General features: G+C 34.1%; 1 protein-coding gene across 1 annotated transcript; it reads right to left on the bottom strand.

Moving 5' to 3' along the window:
- Positions 1 to 3,651: 3,651 nt before the first annotated feature.
- Positions 3,652 to 11,324, bottom strand: LOC133862049 (ER lumen protein-retaining receptor B-like). The gene is made up of 6 exons (XM_062297939.1): positions 11,136 to 11,324; positions 9,663 to 9,928; positions 8,251 to 8,366; positions 4,329 to 4,402; positions 4,176 to 4,239; positions 3,652 to 3,862 (listed from the first exon to the last, which is right to left on the bottom strand). The coding sequence occupies exons 1-6, from the start codon at positions 11,224 to 11,226 to the stop codon at positions 3,826 to 3,828; spliced, it is 648 nt and encodes a 215-aa protein (XP_062153923.1). The 5' UTR covers positions 11,227 to 11,324; the 3' UTR covers positions 3,652 to 3,825.
- Positions 11,325 to 14,663: the final 3,339 nt, after the last annotated feature.

The raw sequence follows: 14,663 nt of genomic DNA on the forward strand, positions 1-14,663 counted from the left end.
GGGTATTATTGGCATATTTAGACAAAATGGACCATTTTAAAACTTTTTGGTAGTTTGGGGGCCAGAGTTAAAGCATTGACAGTTAGTGGGGCTATTTGCAAAACGGCTGGCAGTTTAGGAGGTTAAATTGTAATTTTCCCTTGAACTTAACAAAAAAATTTATTGAAATGTGAAATTCTAGCCTTACCAATAGTTCTAGGATTAGTACATTTACTGACAAAAAAAAAGACCAAAGAAAAAAAAAATAGAATCAGATTTTAATTACTAACTAATACAAAATAAAGCAAGCAAACTTGACAAGTAAGAGTTTTGCTTTTAATTTACTATTTAACATTTAAAGGAGAACTAAAAGTTTTGGACTTTTGGTGACTCGAGTTCAGTATTACTTAAAATGGAATTAAAAGGAAAATTATTCTTATAAAAAATATATATATTTTTAAAATAATAATAATAATAATAATAATACAAGAAAGTGAAATATAGTCCATTTATTTTGGGTAAGTAAGGAAGTAAAATAAAGACACTAATTATATGAGTAATTGTGGTTACCTCTAATTAACGTCACCTTAATTTCTTGGAGCTAGAGGGCATGAGCTAGATTGTGTCCACGAATCAATCTTGTACCTAGTTAACTTTAAGCAATGATAGTAGTGAGCCAGGGTTTTTAATGCAAAAGTAAACTACATAACAATTATGTATATAACATTTAGTAGATTATTTCATTTATTAATTGTTTATGCCACTTGATCATAGCTCGGCTAATATATATATATATATTTTTTTTATTCTTGAACTAGTAATTTGATCACAAAAGTGAGTAAAAATCTAAAAATTGCATAGAGAAATCATTCACTAATGTAGAAATATATGATGGGGAATATGAAAGAGAGAAGAAGAGAGAATAAACATATATACAAAGAAACTGAATAATATAAAATATCTTAACAACTGATTAAACAATAACTAAAAGAATAAATCAGTAAAACTAATATTATATATATAGTATACTTGCCAGCCCAAAAAAATCTCTAAAAAAAATTATTGTATACTATGAAATAACCTAATTAATGCTGCATTTCTTTTTGGGGGCTATTTACCAGAGGTTCTTTTAATTATAACAATAAAAGACAAACAAATAATCGGAAAAGTAGATGATAGAAGGAAGCTTTTTTGATAGGTGGTTTTCTTAATTAAAAAGTTGAAATGTGCACTCAAAGGATTTCAGCTACTCTCTTTTTTTATTTATTTTCAAATAAGGGTGCCATTTTATGTGCTTTTTTTTTAAAAGAGGCGAACAACACAAAAGACAAGTGATCATAAAGGTTTGTCTGTTTTCTTAGGGTCATGGACGGTGTTTTTTTTATTAATACGAAGTTGAATATATTGTTTTCTTTTTTGTTTTGTTTTTAATAATTTTTTATTATTTTTTTGGTTTCTTAGATGGGTTTATTTCCTTCATACTACGCAATTTGGAAGTCAATACATGCATATCTCGGTCACTTAATTAATTAATTGCTTAAGTCAACATATTTGACGTCACTTCATGCAATTCATCGCTTGTTTCTTTGTTTATGTATTTAATTGAGACGGCGGTCCAAATTAAACCTTGGTCAATATATAGAACATCAGTGTCTGGCTTTTCCTGATTAGATCTTGTGGAATTGCATGCCTTAGCTTGTCAATTGGATATGAATTCCGGTGAGGCGTCGAAGAAACAACAAGACAAATAAATCATTATTTATTGCTTGAAATTAAAAATCACACTTCACATTAATTCCAAATATAAAAAAAAAAATAAAAAATAAAAATGTAATAATCATTAACATGCATAGCAATTAAATGAGCCCTTTAATTTCTTCCTTGAATGGTTAAAAGATCCAGGAAGAAAGTCATAAACTGTTTGGTTACGACATATGGTTGATTTCCTTTTCTATTTGATATTATTGCAGACAATTTGTTGGTCTTTGATTCTCCAGCATGCTCTCAAATCATATGCTCATTTCTCTTGGTTATCGTTAATTAGATCAATAATTATCCACATTAGCTACTTCTAAATTATTATTTTTTTTGAATAATTATTCAAGAAATGTCACATCATCAATAATCCACATAGATGCTATACACATCAGCATCTTGATAGGTATACCTATCAGCGTGTTCGATAGGAAAGAAAGAGTGGGAGAATGGAAAGTGATGAAAGGACAAAAAAGCATGGGTTTGCTACTCTTCATACCCGCTGATACGTTGAGTGTTTTAAGTGACTAATATAAAATGCCACTTTAAATATGTCACATCAATCGATCCTGCAATGAGTGTGAACGTATTACGTAAAATGATTTTACACAACATCCGTAACGCCAAGGGTAAGTACAACTAAGAATTCACTTTCAGTTGGTGGTACAACTTCAAACTTGGGCATGCACAGTATGCATGCAGGGTTCAACATTTGGTTTGCCTTTGAACATTATGATAGAACAGCGAAAGGTTGTTTTGTATTGAGCATGAAGTATACATAGACATGACCCTTAAATGATGTCATGTACAGAAAGAACAGATCGAAAACTAACAGCAATATTTGAAGCACTTGACAAAATATTAGAGGCAGTCAAACAAGTTAGATCACAAAAAAAACGCTTGAGTGAGTCCTTGAAATTGATGTTAATGAACACCGGCACAAGTCTGCATTGTTATCAGTCTTGCATATAGCAGTGTTGCCACCAAGCTGGTGATGCGGTCTTGAAATATGCCCTAGTTTCCTGACTTATCAACGGGTACTATGAACCATTAGGGTGGTGGTTCAATGGTCCAGGAAAATCCCCAAAGTGGTTAGATACGCGCTAGGGCATGAATTCGAATTCCACTATGAAAATCTTCAAGTCTAATTAGTGTAAACCACCTTGGTTTCATTGATGCCTTAATGAAATTGAATCAGGCTATGGCTCAATCGAACTTGAAAGAGCCCATGGTTGGTCTCTCCCGCCTACCCCTTCAAATAGGAAAAAACAGATACTAGGATTTTATAAAACGCTTTCAAAGACCAAATGCAACTCTACAACAACTCTTAATATCCTTAATGCCGTTGAAAAAACTACAAAAGATCTCTTCTAGTTTTAATACAACACCTAAGCTAAATCTGTTAAAAACACCCTTAAAAGGGTCCCACGAAACAAAGCCTAAAGAGAGAGAAAGAAAGAAAAAGTGGATCCCTTCTTTAAGTTATCAATGGTAAGGACTAAAAAGTACTCTCATTGGGCATTTCCACTGCAGTACCAACCCCCTCGTCATAAAAAGTAGAGATAAAAATAAAATAATTTGGCTGTTTGGTCACCATCAGCCTGGAGCTCGAACGGTCCACTGGATGCTCGATGAAATGCAATTCATGGAAGGGAATGAAACTTCCCTCTCCTTCTCTTCTTTTCTTTTCAATCCCTTCCACGAATTGCACTTCACCAGAGAGATTTTTTTTTTTTTTTTTTTTTTAAAAGAAAGATCGTCATTCAAATATTTAAAATAAAAATCTAAATAAAGGAGCATATACAGGAGGGGCCCAATTCCCACACGAAATCATGAAAAGGGTCGGAGCCATCCAAATCATTGTTCGATGATCAAAAACCAATAATCTTTGGACAGGAATTTCATTCATGATTCTCTTTTTCTTTTTTGGCGATTTTGCTCCTAGTTCAGCGCATGAACATTTTAGTAACAAATATAAAGCTGTCTATAAAAGAAAGAAAGAAGAAATGAAAAGTCTGTATCTAACAACCTGAGGTAACCTTATTCTTCTGTCTGCGAAATTCTAACTCAAGAGGCCATGAAAGATCAACTTCAAGCAGGAAGCTTTAGCTTCTCACGGTTCTTCCAGCTGAACAGAAATCAAACAAGTTTGTTATTTGGAAAGCAAGCAACCTTCAAAAGCCAGTTTTTAGGTGTTTATTTCTATCAAGTGTTATTTTCCAGCAGGGGGAAAAATCACATTTAACCTTTTTACCGAAGTTGACTAGTTATTTGCTTTTGCAACATTTTTTTTTTCAGGACAGAAATGAAAGTTGTTGTAGCTTTGGCAACTCACTCCAACAAACTTTTTTTCTCCACAGGGAAACAAAACCAATGGTTACTGTAGAAGCAAGTGAAGTGGTAAGGAAATGACAGGGAAAAGGTGGAATGGGGGCTAGTACCTCTTGATATAGTAGTAGAAAAAGTCAGCATAAAGAGCCGTCTGAACCAAGCCCGATATCCAAGCTGTATATTTGACAAGAGCTCATTAAAAAATATCACTGTAAAATGAGCTGGTAATTAAAGTGCAAGCAAACTAGCAAAGGCAAACTTACGTATCCAGCGAAATTGGTGATTCTCCATAAAGAAACGGTAAACCCAATTGAGGATATACAAAGCCCGATAAGCACTACAAGATTATCAGACAGAAATATCACCACATAAAACCAGATTCATGTAAACAAAAAAAAAAAAAAAAAAAAAGTCAAGCTAACCATATTAATATACGCTCAAATCCTAGATGATTACAACTAATATTTGACATATAAGTTAGCTGAAAGCTGCAAAGCATCATTAATTTAAAAAGAAATAGTAAAAAAGAAAAAAGCTATGGTTAACATAAAAAGAAACCGCATCAATGGACATCTGGAAAGTCCTCAAAAGATAAAGTCAGTCCTCAAGCTTCGTGCAAAAATAGAGTAACGATCGTAGGAGACACTAAAATTGCCCTCATTTCACCTACTCTATAGTGGTCCCCCCATATTTCAAATTAAAAAAGAAAAAAAAAAATGCTCGCATATACTTCAGTATTCTGTAGTGGTCTCCCCATATTTCAAAAACAATATGTCAATATGTGACACAGAACAAGTTGGATTAATTCAGTTATCCAAATCACCCTACAAAAGTGTGCAGAAACTATGCAAAACATGATTTATAAAGTCAAATTAAATCCATATTAAGCTACCAAATTGTGTCTAAATACTAAGAAAAGTGCAAAATTATTTCCCGTGAAAATGGGTGGTTACCACCGCCAGAGTAAAGTCATGGCATATGAGGACAATGTAATGTTTACCACGTTGAGATTCTCAAAATGCCTTTAATAGATCTGTCTAGGTCCCAATAAAAATTAAGAAGTCCACTAATGCTCCATTAAAGGGAATAGGATCCTCTCCATTTCAAATAAAATGGAGATAAGTCATTTCATGGTTAAGATTTTATTTTATTGCATCCAACAGTATACATGATGCCAGGTGGTGAATATGTTGGCATCATGTACACCTTTAGATCTAACAAAATAAAAAATCTTGACCATAAAAGTACTTCTCTCCATTTCAAGTGAAATGGAGAGAATCTTTGTTCCCATCAAGGTCATGTTCATCCACCAACAGCCTTGTAATTCTGTGAAACATTTAGTTTTCCAGACTATGGAAGTTAGCCAAATAAAACCCAATGAGGCACTTTCACTTCAATAAACAAGTAATGACCACTGGCAGCGTTCTCGTGGGGATTCATGCAACTTTTCCTGCGACAGAACTTATCATGTATATAAGAAACCTGTGAGTCAATCTTTCATAAGTTAAAAAGTCTTGGAGCGGCAGCACTACTAGCCAAAGTCCTTGTTTTCCTTTGCAGTTAGCAAAGAAGAATAAAACTAAAGATGTTGCTTAAATAGTTTATAAGGTTCTAGCGTTCAAGAAAAAGTAATCTACATACCAACTGATATTTAGAAGCTTAAGATAATTGCCAAGATGGCTTTGATAGCTAAAAAGCACAATCATTTTTGCCCCAGTGGAAAATTCCAAGTGTAAGTCATTTTCTAACTAGTAATGCTACTAGTTTTACCCCTATTAGATTTTAGTGTTGGCTTATTCAGTGATCAAAATGATATTTGTAAGTCTTGTTAACACTTAAGTGTTTTAGGGTTTTCATCTCGAAATGATTAAGTGAAGATTTACATTGGTGTCAACAAAGGCGTCTTGACATGACTTTTCCAAAAGAGCCACCGAGAGCCTCATCGGCAATTGGCATCAGCTAGCCGTCCTGACGTGAGTGGTTTAGAAGAGCCACCGAGAGCTCCGTCAGGAAGGGCGTCAGTAGTCCGTCCTGACGTGGCTGGTTTAGAAGACTTACAAAATGTGTCATTAGCACAGACGTCCTAACACCTTTGTTATTTCACTGCTGAGACACACGAAATCCTAAAGGCGTCCTGACAAGACTACTTATGCGTCCTGACGCCGCTTCGTGACCTGCATGGATTCGAAGGATTTTCAACGTGCAGATTAGGGTTTCATCCTTGATCTTTGTAAGGACGATCAAGCACGATTGTTTGGCAAGCTTAAGCCATTAGAGTCGTTCCAATATTGAGTGCTTAGCTTCCTTGTTTCATTGTGAGCCAAGATATATATCTTTGTAGTGAGCTTCTGCTTCTTATTCTCTTGAAGTTGTTTTTTTATTAAATCACACAGTTCACCAACAGCAACCTGAAGTCTAATCAGAGTTTTGATTAAGGAAATTAAATAGAAGAATTGTCCAAAGGTTCTTGGAGAACTACTACAATAGCGGGCAAGTGGGTTGCTTGTTCAGTACAACAGAGGGTTATCACCAGAGTGTTTTACCTTTGAAGAGTTCTTGAAAGATTTTCACTTCGCTAATAAAATATGCTTTGTGGTTTGATAAATTGATATTTTTTGCTGCACTGAATTTTTTTAAATTGCCATTGTTGCTGCACAACACCTACTCACCCCCTCTAGCTGATTGCTTTGGAGTCTAAATAGCATTTTTCAAAACCCCAAAAACAACACCACCAGAAACCTTCTTCACCATCATCAAATCAACCAAAAGAGCACCTTTGTTGGGCCCACTACTAACACCAAGACCACTAATACTTCTGCAGACTAACCACCATCACCACTACTTTACCAGAAACACGAACACAACCATTATATATCGCTCTACATAATGCCATAATTACTGCTGCTTCATCAGCCATTATAACCACAATAACCCACATCCTTAATAGCATGGTGGCCACCACCTATGGCTCCACTATTGATGTCTCCTCCAACTCACCACCAACTTTCTCACCCTTAGAGGCATAACCCATGCAACACCAAATAACTGGAAAAGTGAACTCCATAATTCTCTTGCAACCTCACAATGAAAGAGGTGATCAATAGACTTCCCACTTTTCTTACACATACACAATCCACCACAATAACATTCTTTTTTTGTAAATTATCCAAAGTTAAAAAATTTCCCTAAGCGGAACACAAATATACTATCCAAATTATTTATGAAACTCAAAACACTATAAATTTCACCAATATAATTTCTTTATTTTTGAGGCATAATCTCATAGTTTCTTTTCAAATGCCCTGGAAATCTACATAACCACAAAAAGCACAGCAACCTCCCCCATAATGATTGTCGGCCATAACATTCACTTGATTTTCCCATAGGCTCATGAAAAATGAAGATGAGCCCATCTCATGTAACCAACATGAACATTGAGTGGTGGTCCAATCAAGAATTCTTTCACACTTTGGCTCAAATCCCTTCAGTCCTAAAGGGGATAGATATTTTGTCAATCATGAGAAACCTTTCATTAGGCCATTGGAACTTGAGTTAGCCCGTAAAAGAGTAGGACAGGGAAAGATATTAGAATGGCTCCAGCTTAATGCACAAAACGCGCGCGGGCGCAAGAGAGAGAAGACAGAGTATAGATACTTTCTTAATTGTACTACAATGCTCATATAATCAATATTCTCAAGTTCTACGTAAGTGCCATAGAAAAAGCACACCAGCCTACAGTCAATCTAACCAGAAAATTTATCTTTTAATTCCTCAATATATGTTTGGTTGACAAATGCATAGCTCAAAATCCTGTCATTTTCCTTTTTGGAAAGATCCACATGCATAGCTTATTTGGTTACATCATGATCTTCCAATCCTTATTACGAAGAATCGCTGTGTGTATGCAGAAGGCATATGTGTAGGCACACCCTAAAGTTGGAGAGATCTGCATATGTGTAGACACACACTAAAGTTGGAGACATGCACCTTACGGTACAGTCAGACAATATGAAACATAGAGAGTTCACCAAGAACATGAAAAAAGAAAAAATTGCTTTATGTACAGTGAATAAATCCAAAGCAGAACGAAGATTGCATATGATTAAACTAAATTCCCTATGCATCAAGATCACTAGGACAGAAAGAATGTATCCCAGCTTCTGCTAAAGAAAATAGGTGACATACCCAAGAAGAAATACATAGTCTCCAGTTAAGGTGTCAATGTTCCTCGACTTTTGTAGTAATACCAATTGCGGTAAGATTGCTACTGCTTCAAGGTATAGTGAAAATGTCCACAGAACCTTCAAATTAGGTCAACATTCCATCAGAAATTATATACAATTGCAAATAAGGTACTATAAAATCTGATAGTACCAGAACGGATTTTTTAAAAATAGAAATATCATTAATGATTAGTGTTAGAGAGAGAGAAAATGCTATGCTATGTTATATTCTTCAAGAAGATAACCTTGGTGAGATGTCCCTGTACAGCTGTCCCTACCAGCTGTCTATTTCCAGAATATTATGTCATATTGTCATATTGTAAATGTATGCTTCTCCTATATATTGTGGAATGAATGGAATGAGGGCTGTGACATAAAACAGCTCTTCCTTTTCATAGATTCTCTTCTTATTTCATTAACAAGGATTCCTACCCAATTTTATTAGCACCAACTTTCTTCTTATCTCTGTTTGCATTAGTAATTGTCCATTACCCAAAAATTGTAACATTCTTTATGTTACCTCATGGAATCTGATTTATTTGTTGATAGTTTTTAACTCAATATTAATATTCATTCTTTTCGAGGATATTCCACAAACTAGAGATGACCTATTCCAAGAAAAGATACACAAACACGCACACATATACAATATATGCACATGTACTTTCGTGGGTGTATGTGTAATATGCATACGTACACCCATTCCAAGTATGTATTCGTGTATGTATGGAAATGAAAGGGAACACGTTAGCCTTTGTAATTCACATAATGGATATTGTACTTTCATTAAATTTTTATGGCATGCCCTGAAACTATAATTTTATTGGTTGCTTTCTTTTAAGCCATGTATGTGTGCTAAAATGAAATCAATTTGATCCTTCCAATATATAAATTTGAACAAAATTTCTGAGCAGACACTTTTGATGACTGGAAAATATTATCTTCATGCTGGATGCCCTCCCCACAGCCCTAAATCATTTGAATCAATCCAGTATTGTAAACCGTCTTTTCTTGCAACTTCTATAGATGCTGCGAATTAAGTTATTCTCCGATTTTCCAATGAAATATCTAAAATTGTAGAGCAAATACTATGTTGCTCCAAGAAAAATTATCATCGTGCAATTTTTTAGTTGCTACAAGAACTATAAAACTAAAATGCCATATTTCCCAAAACACGAAAGGCCAAACCCAAATTTTTGTCAGGGCACCATGTTTGACCTTAGTTTAAGGGTAGATTAAGTCTTGAACAATTATTTGTAGCATTTGTATTGAGTAATAATTTAATATGATTCTCTTTGGATAAGTTTCTCTATCAAAAAATATAGTTAAGGAAAAACAAACAAGAAAGAAAACAAAGACCAAAGAATTCCTTACCTCAATTACATTAAAAGCACGGTGGATCAAAAGAGCCAGTAGAACGGATAGCAGTATAAGAAAGTAATGCCTAAAGGTATCTTCCTCCTTGTTGTATGTTTGCTTCACTACTTTGTGGTACCTCATATACCAGACAATACCAATCGAAGTTCCAAGAAAGACTAGCTTCATAGCCGTGTTATAGACAGAGTAGTACTTTATGAACAAGTCTAGGTATCGAGTAAGAAAGACTATGACATACAGTTCTTGAGTCTTAAGCGAAATTCCTGGAGCAAGTAAAACTAATGTTAGCCTTGGGAGAGGGTTAAAAATATTCATATAGCGACAGTCCAAAAAATTGGTAAACTATGCATAAAAAATGTATATGATTTGTTTCCTCTTGCTTGCATTAAGGTTCCACCCACTCTTGGAATCCCTTAACTGGGTTTCTCTAATTGAAGCGTAAAATGCAGGAGTTTAAGTTGCAAGTTGTTCGTCTAATCCAAATCCTATTTTCTGAAAGATTTACAACTATGCAACCTTATCTTCCACTGAATCATATACTATTCTATATCCTGTTCCAAAAGGTTACCAAGATGCTAGATGATTTTCACCCAGTATAACATCCATAAATTCACTGTATTATTCATAATTCTGGGGTGTTTAGTCAGTAGTAAAAAAATATGTATACCTGTTACATTTTTATTCCAATAGAAGAATAGTAAATATATGTGTGTGTGCGTCTGTCTGAGAGTCTGCAAAGTGCATTACTTATTGAAGAACTTCCAGAATCTCTTGAAAAAAGAAGGGTATTTAGAAATTCAAAATTTCCATGAATAACCTCTATCATTATTCAATTAAACAGTATTTCATTGAGAAAATAAGCAATAATGAATAATAATAGCATAGGAAAACAGGAAACCAATAGGGAAATCGGGGAAAAGGGGAAAGGGGATTTTATATACAGTTCCAAAAATTAACATCTGCAAAACTAGCGACACACTACCAATCACCAATTAGAACTACAAAATGCTTTAGCCAAATTGTTACTTAGATCAAAGTTCCAAAAAAACATACCTTCAAAATTAACAAACTGTTCTTTCTACAATCAGAAACACCTTTTTGGAAAAAGCAAACCCTTTTCGAGAAATGGAAATTTAGAGAATTTGATAAATTACTTTCTTTTATCAATATTGCAAATAAAAAGCTTTTTAAACGAACAACCTATCAACTATCTATCACTAGTTTTAGCTAATATTAAAACTATATAAGCACCAAACAACAATGTCAATGGGGGGGGGGGGGGGGGGGGGGGGGGGAAGACTTCTTTTTTTGGTGGGTGAATAAATTTCACCAACCCAAAATTAAGTGAACAGAGAGACATAAACTATACAATGAAACAACAAGGAGCAACTCAGCCCCTCACAAATTCAAGCAAATGACTTGGGAGGAAGAGGAAATTAAGCTGAAACATATATAGCATGCAGAGTATACCAGCACAAGATTTCATGGTGCGGATCTTAAGGAGCAGGACCACAATGCTGAGGAGGTGGGTCATGTCCCCTAACAATCTGAACAAGTTCATGATTACTGCTCTCTCTCTCTCTCTCTCTCTCTCTCTCTCAGCTGCAACTCTTTCTTTCCCCTTCGTTTCTTTTCTTCTCCTTTATATTGATTTCTTGTCTTTCCGTTTCTTTTCCTCGTTTTTGTTGGGTTTGAGACTGCACGCGTGTCGTTTACCGACGTTTCTTCCAAGCTGCCAAGTCTATTCCATAAAATACTATCTATTATATGAAGTCCAAAAAATGGATATGGAAGACTACGACGGTTGACTGGGTTAGGACCCCGTTAACCAGAACTAAGACAAAGATTATGTTTCAGCAAATGTGTGAATGCTATTATAGTAAAGTCATTTTTTATTTGAAATAAACAAATAAGGAAATAATTTATTATGATTTGTTTACTGGAACTATTCTTGTTAGCAAAATCAATGGATAATGTGCGCGATAAGCCGGATTTGGATCCGGTCCGGTAAAAACAAAAAAAAAAAATTTAAAAAAAATAACTTTTTGTGGTCAGTTCCGGTTCATGACAGAAAAAAAAAATAAATAAATAAATAAAAAAATGGAAAACAAAACAAAATCAACTTGTATAATTAGCCTAAATTACAAATTGTTCCATGTCATATTACTAATGGTTCCATGTCTATTGGGTATACAGAAATACAATTTAGTCTATGGAATCAAATTCTTTTAAAACAATTTACGGGTTCCGTTAGGTACCATATCAGCGCCAATAAAATAATGACACGTATAATTCCTAATAAAAAATATAAATATATAAAACTAAAAAACTAATTTTTAAAAAATAAAATAAAAGAAAATAAAAAATGAAAGGGGTGGCTCGTGGGTCACCACTAGATCTGGCTGGGGAGGCTGTTCGGGCCACCCCCACCTCTACGGTGCCGCCACCCCTTTTTTATTATGAGTGACATGTGTCGTTATTTTATTGGCGTTGACATGTCACCTAATGGTATCTGTAAAATGTTTTAAGATAATTTGACCCTAGGAACTAAATTATTTTTTTGGTATACCCCATGAATCTCTGAATTTACTTTGATGCGATAATGAATGATTTATAATTTATGATAACCACATTGACTATTTTAAGATAACCAAAAAATGAAATACGACCAAGCTTTTGAATGTTTGTTTGGGGCGAGGGTAGTTCGACTACCCTATATCTCATTAGGGAATGGGAGTGGTCGCACCGCCTTAGCAAACACCTAGTCACCTACAAACCCCTCTCTCTTTTTTCTCTTTTTATTTTTTATTTTTTTTATGAACGGCCAAAGTCCTGATAAACCTTTGTAGCTTGGAAATTGATAGTGGCCTTTGTATTTAATACTACGTTTGTTTCGGCGTAAAATGGTTTCTGAAAAATGATTTCAGCATTTTTCGGTGTTTGGTGGAGGCGAAAATAATAGTCTATCGGAAAATGATTTATGTTTGACAAAAAATGCTTAGTAAATTTTGGAAAATTATTTACGCTTTTTAAAAACGTAAATCATTTTCTCAATATGGCAGACGCAGTTGACTCTCTTTTAAACGATGCATTCAACCATAGCCGAAATCCGGCAACCATCGCCGGCTTCCGACAAGCCAGATTCCAGCACATGTCAGAATCCGGTCAATGCCGAAATCTGGAAATTTATGCCAGAATCAGGCAACGTCCGACTACTGTCGTAGAATTCCAATGGTTTCCGGCTGTTCTAGCCAGATTCCAACCATTTTTGGCGGAATTCGGCACTAATGACGAGATTCTGGCCTCATTCGCCTGAATCAGACACAAATGGCCAGACACTGGAATATTTTACATTAATATTTTATGTTGTAAACAAAAATTGATTTTTGTAAATTAACATGATTGAATGAAAATATAAAAAAATATTTGTAATTTTTCGTATGCCTCAAACAGTGGAAAATGTTTTCGGCGAAAAACATTTTCCTAAAAAATGACTTTCCTACAAATATTTTACAATGGAAACCATTTTATGCCGAAACAAATGGAGTATAAGACAAATTTTTTTATCCAAATTAGGTCTGGATAATTTATTTCAAGTTAGTTTATTAAATTGATATGTGTCCAAAAAATGTAATCAAATACATTTTTTTAAAAGGCAATCACATGCATTTTTAAAAGAAAAATGCTATACTTCCAACTATTTTACAATTTTTGACACGTGTGGGCATGTGATTTGAAGATGTTAAAATTTTTTTTTGTGACTAATATGTATCCAACCACATGCTAATTAAATAGATTTTTAAAATAATTTTGCATGTTAAAAATGCAAGTGAAAAATCACATGCTTTATTAAAAATATATATAAGATTTAAAAGTGCATGTGGTAATTGTTGAGTGTACTTGTGAGGTGTTCCCACATTGTTAAGATGTAAGGAGAGTGAGTGGTTTATATAGCATTGTTGGGCCCAAAACCATAGGCTTAAGCTATTGGATTGTGTGGTATCTCAACATGCTATATAATAGGCCCACTAAAAAATGACTTTCATAGGAATTCCCAACAATAATCACATATAATTTGAATACATGTTAGTTTAATCGACTAAATTAAAAAAAAAAAATAAAAAAAATAAAAAAATCCTTAACCCAATTTGAAGAAAAATCTATTCGATTGAATATTCCCCTATTGGCATTAAGTTGGACCTGGATCCCCCAATTTCTCTTAATTGCAGGTTTTGTTATTTGAACAATCCATCATTACATCAACAAAATATGACACATTTCAAATTTCAAAACCTGTAAAAAAGCAAAAAGAGGATCCACAAACAATCCCTCAAGATGAATGGAGTTGTAGGAGCAATTTTTTCAACGATCGAAAGGGCGACAGACTACTTGCGAAATAGAGAAAATAGTCACTAAAAAATCCCCCAATCTATGGGGGGCCTGGGACACTCTGATGCTTAATTAATAGGGGTGTACAAACGGTTATAACCGACAGTTATTGGCTAAATACGTTAACCGTTTAGGCGGTTATTGCGTTTTACCTACCGTAACTGTCAACCGCCTAGGTGAATATTTTTATAACCGTATGGTTAGCAGTTATTAAGTAGATAATTAGCAATTGTATAACTGTTTTTCAATTTGATTTTTGGGCCTGTGTTTGGCCTTTTTGGGCTGAGTTTTGCCACTTTTTGGCTGGTTTTAGTGCAAGTATTAAATCCAAAATCCAAAACAAGAAGAAAAAGAAATACCGAATCCAAATACAAATACAAATCCAAAACATAAAAAATAAAATAAAAATACATTCATCAACATATTATTGAATGATCATGATTATATAAGTGAATAAATAATATACTTCAAACATCAGTAAATAGAGAACATTATATACCAGTAGCCACAATACATATCACACAGTTTAAAATCTACCCAAAATTTATATAAAAAAAAACTAACACCCACTTGGTTGGAGCTCAAATACACATACAAATAAAACCCTAA

This window comes from Alnus glutinosa, chromosome 1 (assembly GCF_958979055.1).
Source record: "Alnus glutinosa chromosome 1, dhAlnGlut1.1, whole genome shotgun sequence".
In the NCBI taxonomy this organism is placed as follows: Eukaryota; Viridiplantae; Streptophyta; class Magnoliopsida; order Fagales; family Betulaceae; genus Alnus; species Alnus glutinosa.

What these genes read in the sequence shown, in the direction of transcription:
- LOC133862049 (XM_062297939.1), bottom strand. Translation starts at nt 11,226, where the DNA reads ATGAACTTGTTCAGATTGTTAGGGGACATGACCCACCTCCTCAGCATT. An exon ending in GACTATGTATTTCTTCTTGG is followed by an intron (nt 4,403 to 8,250) that starts GTATGTCACCTA and finishes ATAATCTTGTAG; the next exon opens with TGCTTATCGGGCTTTGTATA. An exon ending in TCACCAATTTCGCTGGATAC is followed by an intron (nt 4,240 to 4,328) that starts GTAAGTTTGCCT and finishes TCAAATATACAG; the next exon opens with CTTGGATATCGGGCTTGGTT.